This window comes from Setaria italica, chromosome VII (assembly GCF_000263155.2).
Source record: "Setaria italica strain Yugu1 chromosome VII, Setaria_italica_v2.0, whole genome shotgun sequence".
Taxonomy (NCBI): domain Eukaryota; kingdom Viridiplantae; phylum Streptophyta; class Magnoliopsida; order Poales; family Poaceae; genus Setaria; species Setaria italica.
Window position 1 is genome coordinate 2644932 of NC_028456.1, and position 14141 is coordinate 2659072.

At 43.9% G+C, this 14141-nt stretch overlaps 2 protein-coding genes across 3 annotated transcripts; one reads left to right on the forward strand and one right to left on the reverse strand.

The window, feature by feature from the left end:
• Positions 1–1041: 1041 nt before the first annotated feature.
• On the forward strand, positions 1042–1749 carry LOC101781428 (putative F-box protein At1g32420). The gene is given in 3 exon segments (XM_022828272.1): positions 1042–1113; positions 1115–1247; positions 1250–1749. Coding segments are annotated over 3 exon segments (705 nt in total).
• A 2096-nt stretch (positions 1750–3845) lies between these two features.
• LOC101758309 (transmembrane protein 234 homolog) lies at positions 3846–6957 on the reverse strand. Of its 2 annotated transcripts, none has more exons than XM_004974963.4 (2): positions 6353–6957; positions 3846–4113 (listed from the first exon to the last, which is right to left on the reverse strand). In XM_004974963.4, the coding sequence occupies exon 1, from the start codon at positions 6754–6756 to the stop codon at positions 6373–6375; it is 384 nt and encodes a 127-aa protein (XP_004975020.1). In that variant the 5' UTR covers positions 6757–6957; the 3' UTR covers positions 3846–4113; positions 6353–6372. The 2 variants fall into 2 exon arrangements, with proteins under 2 accessions (XP_004975020.1, XP_004975021.1); XM_004974964.4 differs by lacking the exon at positions 3846–4113 and adding an exon at positions 5738–5975.
• Between the last annotated feature and the right edge of the window lie 7184 nt (positions 6958–14141).

Sequence of the window (14141 nt, forward strand, 5' to 3'; positions counted from 1 at the left end):
GCAGTTCCAGCGGCTCTGGCTCATCTACAGATCCGCGGTAGTCTAGGCCTGTAGGGCTGTGCTGCTGGTGATCGTTGGTGATGGCGGCATGGGGGTGGTGTCTGTTATGGTGGCAGAGCAGGCGGAGCAGGCGGTGTTGGCGGCATAGGAGGTGGTGCTGTCGGAGCTAGTCGGTGGTGGCGGCTGGTGGTGGTGGCGGCGGCAGAGCAGGATGTGGTGGCCGCGGCGGCAGAGCAGGATGTGGTGGCAGCGACGGCGGAGCAGGATGTGGTGGTGGCGGAGCAGGACTTTTTTTTTCAATAATTGGTTGCCGATTGTTTTCAGGGCACTCGGCAAAGTCTTTGCCGAGTGCCCGACACAAAACACTCGGCGAATCAGTGTTTGTCGACAGGATTTTTACCGTGTGTCGTTTGCCGGGTGTTACACTCGGCAAACGCTTTGCCGAGTGTTTTTTGGGCTTCGCCGAGTGCACCTGGCACTCGGCATCTTCCCTGTTTCTAGTTTTGTAACTACTGTTGCATAGTTCGTCTCTAAAGCCATGCAGACATTTTGTAACTGGTCTCTTATATGCTGCTCAATCTTCATGGATGGCTGGACCTTAGCAGGAATATATGTGTGCAGTGTAGTTTTGAAGGAACATTCAGAGCATATTAGTAGGCGGTAGCAGCTTTCTGTTGATTCCTATGGACCAACACGAGCAAGGATCATGGCACTGTAGGAAGCAAGAGAGTTTACATGGTTGTATACATATACGCTGATGTCTAAGCAGAATAGGCGCCGCACTACGTCCGTCAGGTCACGTACCATCGGGTCATATGGACCAAAGTAGTGTTACGAAATGGAATCAACCCATCGCTCCATATTATTTGCGTGGATCAGCTGGAAAGGTTCGGATCGAACCATTTGGTGCCCCACGCCCATCATTACCAGCCCACGTCCGGCATCCTAGCAAAGAGGTAAAACCCTAACTAACCTCCTAGCGCCAGCCGCGAGCGCCGTCGCAGGCAACGCATCCAGATCCAGCATCTAGTAGTAAACGGGATGGAAGTCGCTGTGCTGCCGGACGACGCCCTCGCCGACGTCCTCCGCCGGTTGCCCCCTCGGAGCCTCGCGCACGGCCCGGTGCGTCCGCAAGGCGTGGCGCGACGTCATCGACGTCCGCGCGCTGCTGCTCTCCCATCTCCTCCCGCACTCCGTCCACGGTATCTTCATCAACTACATCGACCACAGGCGCCCGCACTTCTTCGCCGCCGCTCCGCGTCACCGGCGGCGGCGTTTCCCAAAATCGATGGAACCCTGGGCTTCATGCCCAACGACGGCCGCAATTTCGGTTCAGTACTTCACCAATGCAATGGCCTCCTCCTCTGCGAGCACGAGTGGGAGAGCGGGCTGTGCGTGTGCAACTCCGCGACATGGCGGTGGCAAGTGCTTCCCCGGCCTGAGGAGGCCAGTGTCTACTCCTCCTTGGCATACCTAGCATTCGATCCGGCCGCATCGCCGCACTACGAGGTGTTCTTGATCCCTGAAGAGCCAAAGATCCCGGCTCCTCCAAACCACTGGATGTTGGAGATCAAGCAGCCAGCTGAACCACCGTACCACCTGATGGAATGGCCACCGTCGCCATTCAGGCTGGAGGTGTTCTCATCGAGAACGGGTGGCTGGGAGATCAGAATCGACTTTGTGCGAGAAGGCAAGGCGGCAGGGACAGTCCAAGACGTGCGGCTGGATCCCCAGGCACGAACGTTTTAAGGGCCGAGGTGGCGCAATGCTGTGTACCATCAGGGTGCCCTTTTTGTGCATTGCCGAGGTTCATTAATTTGTTATGAGGTATGCATCGTGCACACATGACCTGTTACACAGTCTAGAATTGGCAATCAATATAATGTACATGGTTTTCTTACTGAATACTTTAAATTTAATGCATATTTTTGTGTTCGTTTGCATTATTGTATTACCTACTTGTAGTTTTTCATTCATGCGTAAAATCATTACTTTAGAAAATGAGACCTGATACAGTAGTGTGGCAAACACTTTTTTTACAGGCTTCCAGTGTCAAATGGTAAGTATCAAGTAATCAAAACGCCAGCCAACATTGAGTATATATGGAAAGGTATATCTAGGGAAATCAATGCATGGTGTGTGCTTTGGAGTAATTGATGAGTTCCAGCTACAGGTTTGGATCCTGATCGAGTCATGTGGGCAGATGGAGTGGGTCTCCAAGTATCAAGATAACCTTCGACGATTAGCGTCACTCTCCAATGTTAATGGTAAACTCTCGGCAGGAACTTGGGTCATACAAGAAGATAATATTGATGAGCCTGACATATTCGACAACATTATAACTTCGCGAAAAGAGAGCTGTGAGTGGGACTCCGATAATGATGATCTTTTTACGGTTGAAGTTGAAGACATGAATGCAATTGAAGATGAGGAGTACCACTATGGGGGTGTTTGGATATAAGGTGCTAAACTTTAGGAGTGTCACATCGGATGTTCGGATGCTAATTAGAAGGACTAAATATGAGCTAATTATAAAACTAATTGCAGAACCCCTATACTAATTCGCGAGACGAATCTATTGAGCCTAATTAATCCATGATTAGCACATGTTTACTGTAGCAGCACATTGTCAAATTATGAACTAACTAGGCTTAATAGATTCGTCTTGCGAATTAGATTCCATCTGTGCAATGGGTTTTGTAAATAATCTATATTTAATACTCCTAATTAGTATCCAAACATCCGATGTGACGGGTACTAAACTTTAGGAGGTGTATCCAAACACCCCCTATGATAACTTTTACATTCTTGGATTTCATCCTTACAAAGAAGTTGTCTTTGTGGTTAAACAGTTTGAGGTTTTAGCATATCGTTTGGATAGCTCAAAGATTCATTACGTGGGAAATTGTCGCCCAAAATGTTATAGGGGTATATATGAATCCTTCCTCTACACTCCATGTATGATTGGAGAGCTGCTTCATGGAGATAATACTGACCAGAATTCTTCTGAAGGTTAGCAGCTAGTCGGCTAAGTACAAAGCATGCAGTTGAACAATAGGTTGAGCCCTGGCAATGTTTTATTTGTTTGTTCATGGCATCAGTTGTTCCAAATTTGAGTACTTGTGTCATTTCTATTCAAGTACTGAGTCCCTATATACCATGCCTTACACCAAATAATGTTCTACGTATTGATGAAGGCCTCATTTTTGTTATTTAAAAGATATATTAAATGCTACGAGAGTTCCAGCTTAATAAGTATTATCTGATTGTTTGGTTTATATCATAATATGCAACGGTGATTGCGACACCAGGGATCATGATCTTGAAACCTTGTGTTTTGCCACCCGAAGCCGCAACCTTCCAATGCCTCCTTTTCTACCTCGTCTTGTTCCTACTCTTCACGTCCAAGAATTCTATTTTTGAGGTAACATGATTTGGAGAATATATATGAATGCAAGCATATGTTCTAATGAACACGTGTCATATTTCTCATCTCCCCTCATCATTGTTCGCCTAAACACGTGTCGTTTACACGTGTGTAAACTGTAAACGGAGTGTATGCGTGTAGTTTAGGGCCTAGTCGCGCATTAAACGCTAAACAGTATAGACATCAAAAAACAGTGTAAAGGGTGAAATTAAAAGGAAGTTAAACATGTTTACACACCTATGCATATGTTTAGACTGTTGTGTAGGCAACAAGGAGCGTGCTTTGGATGGATAATTGGGCACAGTCAGAAGAATATGGGGCCACAAGCGCGTGTTGAGGGAAAATACGAATCTAGAGTAGTGAGTATGTAGCTCACATGTACTATACGATAATGTTATGTCATTATGTGTTATGTGCATGCTTCAATTTGCAACTATATAATATGGAACTATAATATACAACTACAGTGCAAACTCTTTAAACCGTCTAATTTTTTGTCCACACTGTCTAAACGCTAAACGGAGGGTGACCGGCCATCTCCATCTAGCGTTTAGGATAACACTGCTCCTAATAAAAATGTTGCATGTGACTTCTTTGTACCGAATGTTCTTCACACCCAAGGGCAGGACTGAAAACATGGTCTGCGACATCGAGAAGCTCCAATCTAACCACCACTCCCAAGTATTCTGTTATTTATAAAAAAACTCTTTAGTTTTTCCCCTTTTTACAGCATCAGTTTACAGTAGTTCTTTTACATGGGCATCAGTAACAACCATGCAGGACAATGAAATACATTTGGTTGCGCATATAAAAGAATTTACTGTCTGGTTTGTTATATTTCTGTATTCCATGACAAGGTTGCAACGACCATTTAAGTTTTAGTCCCAACCTGTTCTTTGCATTCACCAGAGGCGCATACAAATGGCCGTGGTAAGTGACATAAACAGTATAACTTCCTCAACACCAAATTTACTTCCCAAAGATCAAATGGTTCAATAGGAAGCTCACAGCTCTGCAGAACATGGATTTTTGGCTTTTCACATACCTTGAACATAGATCTTCAGACCAACAAGTTGGCCACAACAAAAAGATAAGCATTCAAACTCGAAAATGGGTCCTCAAATGAACGAGGTGACCACAACAAAAGGATCAGCATGCAAATGAAATTAGTACTCTTATAGTTTCTATGCAAAACCAATTTAGAAATGTAAAACAAGCATCCAAGTTGTTCTAACAATTTGGTTTAAGAAGCTTAGAAATTGAAGCACTACACTTATCTTCATGCACATGGAAAGAGCATTCCTTTATCTGAATTCTCAGATACTATTTCAAGCAAATTTCAAGGTTAATTAACTCATGGCATAAATCAACAAAGCGAGAATAAATCAAAACCACAACCAAATCATGCCCCTTCAAACAGTAGGAAATCTTGTTCCTATATGATACCACTTTTTATATCTACTGGAACCACATTTAATTCAGTTCAGAAATCTGAGCGCGTATCTCATCTTAGTACCCACACCTACTCGAAGTTGAACTTGAAACACATGACAGCACATGTACAAGTCAATTATCAAGGTATAATAAATCATGGCACACCCTCAGGGTTCTTGTCACTGCTCAATAGGGAGTGCCATGATGATGTAACAGTGATCTGTTAGTGTCAGATATTCATTTTTGCCTCTTTTCTGGTTGATTGGTTACAGAAATCAGATGAGTACGATGGCTGTGTATGGCCTCCATAAGCTCTTCAGTATGGTCCTACCTATCAACACTTTGAATTTGTAAGAACAAACCTGGTAAGCACAAAAATCTAGTCGAATTTATGTGGTTTCCTGTACCTAGTCTGAGGAGCATCACATTCTAACCGAGTTTTTTGTTCGTACAGGGCAGCACCGGTGCAAGCATAAAAATTACAGGGCAACTAACTGCACCATGATCCCAGTAGATCATCTGAAGAATAACGAGGACCTATGAGGCTATGAGTAAATAAAGCTATGGCGTTGCATGTCAACATTCAGATGCTTTGGACAGCCTGACTGTAGTGCTAAAAAATATTTCAAAGAGGAAGCTCATCTTTGGTGCATAGCTGGTGCTAAGGATCTCAGGGGTCTCAGTCTTAGGTAACCTGTTGTGCTAGAATGGTTGTTCAGGACGTGTCTTCTTGTAACAAGTGGTTGTGATATTGTGCTTTTGGCAACCAGCCCTCAACTATGAGGTGATGTGGTTGCCTTTGTAATAGGACCGATTGTATTCTTTTCTTCTCTCTAATACAGAGGTATGCAGATCTCTGCGTGATCGAAAAAAATAGATTCATATCATATAAATACAATTGGATTCAGTAATGAAATTTCATGAGTATTGGATTCATATCATCTACTAATGATGTGATGTGACTCCAATGAACAAATTTGGCAGAATCATTCGAATGTCAAAATACAGGGTTAGAAAGAAAAATCTAAGAATTTTGCCTGATGTTGTTGAGGAAACAAGCCCTTCTAGTGTCACCTCACAGAACTGTATTGGTTGGGATTTTTCACCTCAAAACCTAGAAAAATGTAGGACTTTAAAAGGATGAGACCACAGTGTTGACTTATTATAGGGCAAGCACCAGCCACAAGCATAAGAATTGCAGGTCAAAGAACCATCCCGTTCCCAATAAATCATCTAAAGTCTGAAGAATCAGAAACTAAGAGTAGAGAAATTTGTGTTGTTGCATATCAACCCTTCAGTAATGAATGGAGACATAATGTTAGGACTCAGATCACCTAAAGAGCAACGTATTGGGCACAATTCATTCAAGTGGCTACATACAGAGGGGAAACATAATCTCAGGATTGCCTGTTCCTACTGAAAGGAAAGAAACCAAACCAAAACAGTTCTTCTAACTGTCAATTCACAGAACTAGAGACTGGGATGCTTCACCTGGAGCAGATCCTCAAGGACTAGGAGATGCAGACCCAGACGCCAAGGACGATGAGCGCGGTCCCGAGCGCGGCCGGCGCGGGGCGCACGCGCTCGCCAAGAATCGCGGCGGCGACGGCCGTGGCGGCGAAGGTGACGGCGTTGGTGACGGGCACGGCGACGGAGATGGGCGCGGCGCCGAGGAGCGCGAAGAAGGCCGCGGACGCGCACAGGTTGGCGGCGAACGGCGTCGAGTACTGCCACGTCAGGAGGAGGGCCGCCCACCGCCGGATGACGCTACCGGAGGGGGAGGCGCGGGAGCGGCGGTCCCAGACGAGCGCGCCCCGGCGCATGAGCGCGTTCGTGGCGCCCCACACCAGGCCCACCGCCACCATGCTCGCCGCGTCGCCCCTGCCCGCGGCCATGGCCGGCGCCCCTGCTCGACTTGGCTGGATCTGGGCCTGGGCGTCTGGCCGTCTGGGAGAGGGAGGAGCTCTGTCGTCCTTCGATGCGTCAACAGAACTGACCGAGGAAATTCCATAACACTTAGTTTTCCTAAAACATTTCTAGAAATGTTTCAGAAGATCCGAAATCTTCTTCAATCTTCAAATATGTTCAAATTCAACAACCGAGGAGACAAAAACGTAAGAGGAGAAAAGATGAGTGCTGATAGCTTCGTTTACCTGTGGTATGCTTCTTCAGTTTCAGTGTAACAAATGGGAACATCGGATAATCTTTGAATCCCAGGCCCAAGCGTAGAATTAGGTCTTTTTTAGTTGCCCAACTTTAATGTGCTAAAATTACTGTAGCAATACTGTAACGTTTCGTTTGTATTTGTGAATTATTGTCCAAATATTGACTAATTAGTCTCAAAAGATTCGTCTCGCAAAGTACAATAAAACTGTGCAATTAGTTTTTAATTTCGTCTACATTTAGTACTCCATGCATGTACCGCAAGTTTGATGTGATGGGGAATTTTCTTTTTGCATAATGCCAAAACATGGCCTTATATACGGCGAAGTGATCGTTTCAAGAAAGCAATTTTACATTTTAAAACTCAGTTTTTTAATCGGTAATGCTAACGTCTGAGATTTTAAAAAAATCGGATACTCCGACATACGTTGCAATAGGTAAACGATGTTGCATGATGTTGCAACGTGAATGTTGCATGAAACGTAATGTTGATATTGCGGCGAGAATTTTTTATCCCAAAGTCGAACGATTTAGTCATTTTTACACATTATTTTTCATGTTGCAAATAGTGATCGCTGATGCTGCACTAGATAAGTTTTAATGTTTCGTCAGAATGTTTGATGAAAAATTTTCCATCGGATGTCCGGACGCTAACAGTGTCGTTTTTAATTCGTGAAGGAATCAGAGTGTTTTTTCAAGCCCAAATAACATGGAAATTGCTCGGCTCTTTTTTCTTCAATATCATTTCACTGGCATCTTGTCCTAATGGGGCCCAAATAACATGAAAATTCCTCAGACTCATCGTGCCACCATTTTGAATTACAACTTGGCTTTTATACCAAACTAGATCATGCCCGTGCGTTGCTACAGGCAAAACAAATTTCATCTATAAGCATTAAATATTATGGTGTGAAATATTTACTTCGAAATGCTCCCAATGTGAAACAAAAAATGACTTTGCAATGAGTAATAACATAAGTACAACTACCCTTGATGCTCTTTATCTCGAGTTGCAAAAGAATAATCATGTGACCAATTCCCAAACAATATATGTCTTCGTTTCTAGCAAGGTCTAACGACAACTTGAATAACGTCACCGTATGTACTCAAAATGGGATATGGATATTTTATACTGCGCAGTCGTCCCGTGGAAATGAGAAAGAGTATGCCATTCCATTCATCAGATTCCAGTCACGAGATGAAGAGTCGAACCAAGATGGTGCTGTGTGCCATCATATTTGTTCTCCAAATCTGCTGGGAATAAGGATAAGCCCTTTTGCTGATTTCCTTCATTTGCCACAACACAATAGTACAAGCCTCCTTGCTGCCCCATCCTTGGACCAATGATAGAAGATGGTGTTTATAGCTCCACAGCTAATTAGCTTTCCATTCATATGCAACTTTGAAGGATTTATTTTTTACCAATGCAGCAAGAGTTCCAAAGCTGCTACAACTATCTCAGGGTCTGACGATGCCAGGAGAAGCTTAAAATGCTGAAAAAAAGTAACAAATTAACGTGAGGCGACTAGAAAAATATGGATGGTTATAATTCGCATCTTCTGAAGTCATGAGGAGGTAGTAGCACAAACTTTTAGCTCACCTCAAGACTAGCAAAAGAACTTTTATTCTGACAATTCTCTAAAACAATCTGTACAACTGAATTTTCAAGATCGTATTCTTTGGCAAAAGATCAGCCTCAGCCATATCGTCAAATAAAAGAAGATCCTTCCTAGAAGAAATGTATATCTTAAAATGTGTCAAAATGCATAAATAAAGGCTTCGAGCGGTGGAAAATTTTCCTGTTACCAAGTACCAAAAGTAAGCAACTGCACGAAAGTAAGCAAGCAAAATATAAAATAGGCTGCCTCTTTAAAGAAAGTCACCTTATTAAATTCCCAACGAAACCTGATAGTGGTATGGCAATGTCATGTAGTGCAATGTTGATTACTCGATCAATAAATTCTTTGACTTTTGCAGGCTGCAATCCAAACAAAATAAGAATAATTTATCAGCAGTAAGTTGTTTTCACAAGTGCGCCAAGGGTAAGAACTTTAAGAAAATTTGCAAATAAGTTCAGACAGGCAGCACAGAAAACAGAGAAGAGTTTGAAGAAATAAAAATATTGAACTAATTAGCATATCTCAAATGTCATATATAATCATGTGATGTAATCCAGTTTTTGCAGTGACATCATGTGACAAAATTAAGCAATCACTTTTACCTAAACGCTTGAATTGATAATTAGCAGCTCATGTGGATGCAAATTATCCATGCAGTGTACGACAAAGTATTTCAAATTACCTAGCAAGAACAAGAAACATGGAATTGATGAGTTAAGTATTTTAAAAAATTAAATGAAAAGTGTAAGACAAGCATGAGTAATCTTTATATTACCTCGCCTATGGGGTTAGAACCTCCTTGTATACAATATTCTCCTTGTATACAATATTCTTCGTATACGTGCCCTACTGTTGGTATCCTTTTCTTATTCTCTGATCTACCTTTTTGTTCCTTGCTATTTTGATTACCCTAGCTGTTCACTTTCTTATTAGCATTTTTCTTTTCCTTCTTTTTAGTCTGTTCCTCCTCTGCCTCTGCGTTAAGCGGGACGGCGAGGATCTTGATATTCGTTCCGGCTGTGGCTCTAGACATAACAACATACAACTGACCATGAGAGAACACAGGGGCGGGGAGATACACACCCACATTTGGTATAGTTTGGCCCTGTGACTTGTTGACCGTCATGGCGAAGCTGAGCCTAATAGGGAACTGCTTCCTCTTAAATTGTAATGGGAACATCTCATCATCAGAGGGACACAACGGTATTCGAGGAAGGAAAACCCTCTTTCGGCATGCAATCCCAGCACAATTTCAGCATCGATCGAATTTCTTTGGAAGCCTCGAACCACCAGCCTTATACCATTGCACAGTCCATTCGCAGGGGCGATATTCCTAAGCAATATGATCGGGCAGCCGATCTTGAGCTTTAGCAAATGTGGAGGAAGCCCGTTGGGAGTCAATGTGTTAAGGAACTCCGACGGATAGTAGTTATGCGGATCATCAATCGCGGAGTCGAAACTATGGTACACCATCTCCCCTCCCTGGAACATGCCGATCATCTTCATATTAATATTGTCCATCCAATCATTACGTGTGGATAGAATCGCTCTGGAGGCGATGTAGTTCTTGGTTGTCATGTTTGCATTGAGGTTTGGAAAGATGCATTCAATCAACCTGTCAAGATCTTTCTTAGAATCTCCAGAGTACGAGACACATATATCGTCAGGAAGACATACATACCCATCTCCGTTACCCTCCTCCGTGCAACCACCAATGCACAGTAGATATTCCGCAAACCACGGGTCACTCTGCGTCCTCATGTTGCACACGAGCTTAAGATGGCGCATGGATTCCCAAAGATACGACCATCGTAGAGAAGCATCGACTATATGAGCCTTGGATCCTTTCTGTACAACAGGGAGAACTTGTCTGAAATTCCCTCCAAAGACAACAGTCTTTCCACCGAACGGCAGATCCTGCCGGCCCATTATATCACATAGGCTGTTGTCTAGGGTTTCCATAGCTTGCCTCTTTGCCATAGACGCCTCGTCCCAAATGATGAGAGACACTTGCTATAGCAGCTTTGCAGTACCACTTTGTTTGGTAAAACTACAACAACTACCATCCTCAAGAGTAAGGGGTATCTTGAAATGTGAGTGGGCCGTCCTCCCACCAGGCATTATAGACGTTGCGACACTAGGTGTAGCTGTAGCAACGGCAAGCTTGTTCTGACTGCGAAGGGTTTCGAGAAGTGCCCTGTACAAAAATGTCTTTCCTGTGCCACCAGGTCCATCCACAAAGAACAAACCGCCTTGTTCGATGTCCACTTTGGACATTATCTCTTCATAGGCAGCCCTTTGCTCCTCGTTTAGGGAATTGGATAGTCCCACATCTTCCAGATTCTGGTCAATGCTTGCCTCCTCAAATATCTCACGAGGGATACCGCTAGTGTCGTCATATGAGTCGTCAATTCCTAGGAGAGGAAATGAACTTATGTCCTTCCCCATAGATTGCAACATGTTCCTAATGTTAATCAAAACCATCTGTTCCACCAGACTCAGGTTTGGATTGTTGCATATGTAGTCTTCTGACATTGCGCCAAGGTGTTTTGTCCACAACCCAAACACATCATTCGGTTCGCAGAATACCAATATAGTCATGAATAACCTACACAATGAGGATGGCATATGGAACAAACTATTTTCAGTAAGACACTCATCAAGTGTATTATCTTCTTCGATTAGGCCTGCCTCTCCGCAGCTTCACGGAACGAGGGCAAGAGCATACCATCAATAGTCCTCAGGTCCCTGTATGAAGTAGCCCCAACAACATGGTTCAGGAGAACCCAAAGAAAGTAGCGTTCCCCTCAGCCGGATGAGTTGATATGAGTCTCCCAACCTGGTATACAACATTTTTCCTTGTTTTCCAAAATTTACCATTAGACTCCCAAGTATAATGCTCCGAAAAGTCATGATACAAGATTCCTCGAGCTTCCTCATGACGCTTGTTGTAGTTAAAGTACGCTGTTAGCATTGACTCGTTGGCACCTGGACGCTTGACAACCCGTTCGATCTTGTACCATTTATGATATGTAACCATATGCATGTCGGGAAGATGAAGCTGTAGCTGCTGCACAGGTGGATGGTTCTTGCTCAAGTCAAAGCCGTATATCCTCCACATGGCTTCTAGAGGTGTCACCCACCGGGCCTCTCTGTATTGCGTGATCTCATCAACATTCCCCTTGTCATCTTTTTTTCCAGCCTCCCTAACAGCCACAGACGCTCTATCATGGCCCTTGTGTATGTACTTGAATAGGTATTTCACAGATTTAATGCTACTACATGCCTCAACATTGATGTGGCAATTGAAAGTACGCAGCAGGCATGGGTTGTATGGGATGACCCACTGATTGTCCAGGATGTGACCTCGAATTATTTCCTTACGACCATTATCGTGTCGCTGCTAGATGGGGTATGAATCCTTACCTTGCGACATTGAATCGCAAAATGGCTATGGGTAACGGTTCTTGCATGAAGTACGCATTGACATAATGGATTTAGCATCCCGCAGGGGCCATGCATCATATGCTTCATCACCATCCTGTAGAGGTCAGGGTACTTCTTCTTGTTTGGTAGCTCAGCAGAGATAAGCAGGTCATACTGCTCGGGGCACGTGATCTTGTACTTCCTTTGCATTATTAGCAAAAAGTGTGCATCCGGCAAGCCCCTCTTCTAGAACTCCATGACATATATGAATGCACGGACCTTTCCAATTATGTCTTTTTCCATCAACATCCTCTTGAGCTCCTCCAACTTCACCCTGAACACTCGAGTTACAAGATCGGGACGGTCCAATGGACTCTAGTCAGGATAAAGCTCATTCTTGATCTCATCCCAATTAGGATTGCACATCATTGTGAGGAAGATATCCAGTTTACCAAACTTTCAAACCAGAGCCATCGCGTCCATGTACCAACGCCTCATATTACGGGGCCCTCCGATGAAAGTCGGCGATAGCATAGTACGCTTGCCAACCTCATCAGCGTCTTCCACCCCCGTACGCCAGCTGTCAACCAAACCTTGGTACAGGTCAGCCCTAAGAAGGTCCTGGTTGTTGCGGATGTAGTCTAGACGCGAGCTTTTGATCTTGACGTAGGTGTCGACGGCAAACTACTGGAATAGATGCTTGCCGTATAGTATTGGATTAAAAATCCCAGGCCGCATCTAGAATTTGTAGCAATAGTAATCACGTAAAGAGACACATTTATTTCCAGCAGAGCCTACACACATAAATATTGTTCATGTTAGTATCGTGATTGACAGCATCCAGAACATTTGTATACTATTTGTAAGACACTATAATGAGATCAGAATTTACCAGCATCATCGTCGCCACCACCATCAACACGCGCCTTGCGGATCGCTTGAGCTTTATTGATTTCAACCTTAGTCACACCAACTTTTGGAATGCAGTTGTGCCACCCGAGCTCACCTCTTGGAAAGAATAGCGGGTATGAGAGAGCGTCGTAGCACCCATGATAGGACCGGATGCCATGGATCAACCTATCCTCCCCTTGGAGGACAACACTATTATCGAACTGGCCCTGATGCTCGCTCCCCTCAATCCAAACGGCAGCAACCTCTGACGTTAATGGCACGTTATATGTTCGCTGGTCCAGCCATTGGTCAAGGTTCAACTCGACATGGTAATCCTCAAGGTTGTCAACCTGGCCCATACTCCTGAGATTCTCTAAGCAGGGATTAATGCCATGTAAGATGTCCTTTAGCCTATGGATGACCTTCCTGTCTTCTTGGGCAGACTTCTCACGGCACTTGTGGAGCCTATGCTCAAGAGACGGATCGTCGTCGTAAAAATAAAGCTCGAGGTGTCTAGGTTCGTGATCATCCTCTTTACCAAATGATCGTATGTTATGGTAGATTTGGCCATGGGCACCGAATGTGTAAATTCCACAATTTTTCATGTTGGTAGTCACACGATCAAGTTTACAGTACAAAGAAGTGAAAGAGAAGTAGCCATTGAAATATCTAATGTTTGCATGGAAATGCCTAGCATCAGCGTCCAAGCTCGACCATAGTCTCACGAGTTGTGGTGGTGTCTCAGGGGTGGAAAGATGATGAATCTTTCCACTATGACAACAGAATCCAGGTGGCTCTGACTCAAACTTCTTTGTATTGCAGTGCTCGCAATTATCCTCTAGCTTAAGCATGTGCGTCTAAAGACATCAAGGACATTGGCATAAACTGCATCGTATGGATCTGGTACATCGGGTTCGTTGGGATCTTCATTAGCCATCTCGAGATCGACATCCTCATCAGCTTCCCAATCACCAGGTTCTAATCATTAGCACGAGTATGAAGTATTAGATTTTGGAACTAAGATAACTCAAGCATCACATAGATGCGCCGAGGTGTACCTTGACCTCCAAAAAGGTGCAATCTGATGCAACATTGGCAAATGAGTGATGAGACAAACATATTTACATAGGTAGAATAATAGCACGAAGGAAACACATGCAACATTTACCATCCTCTTCCAT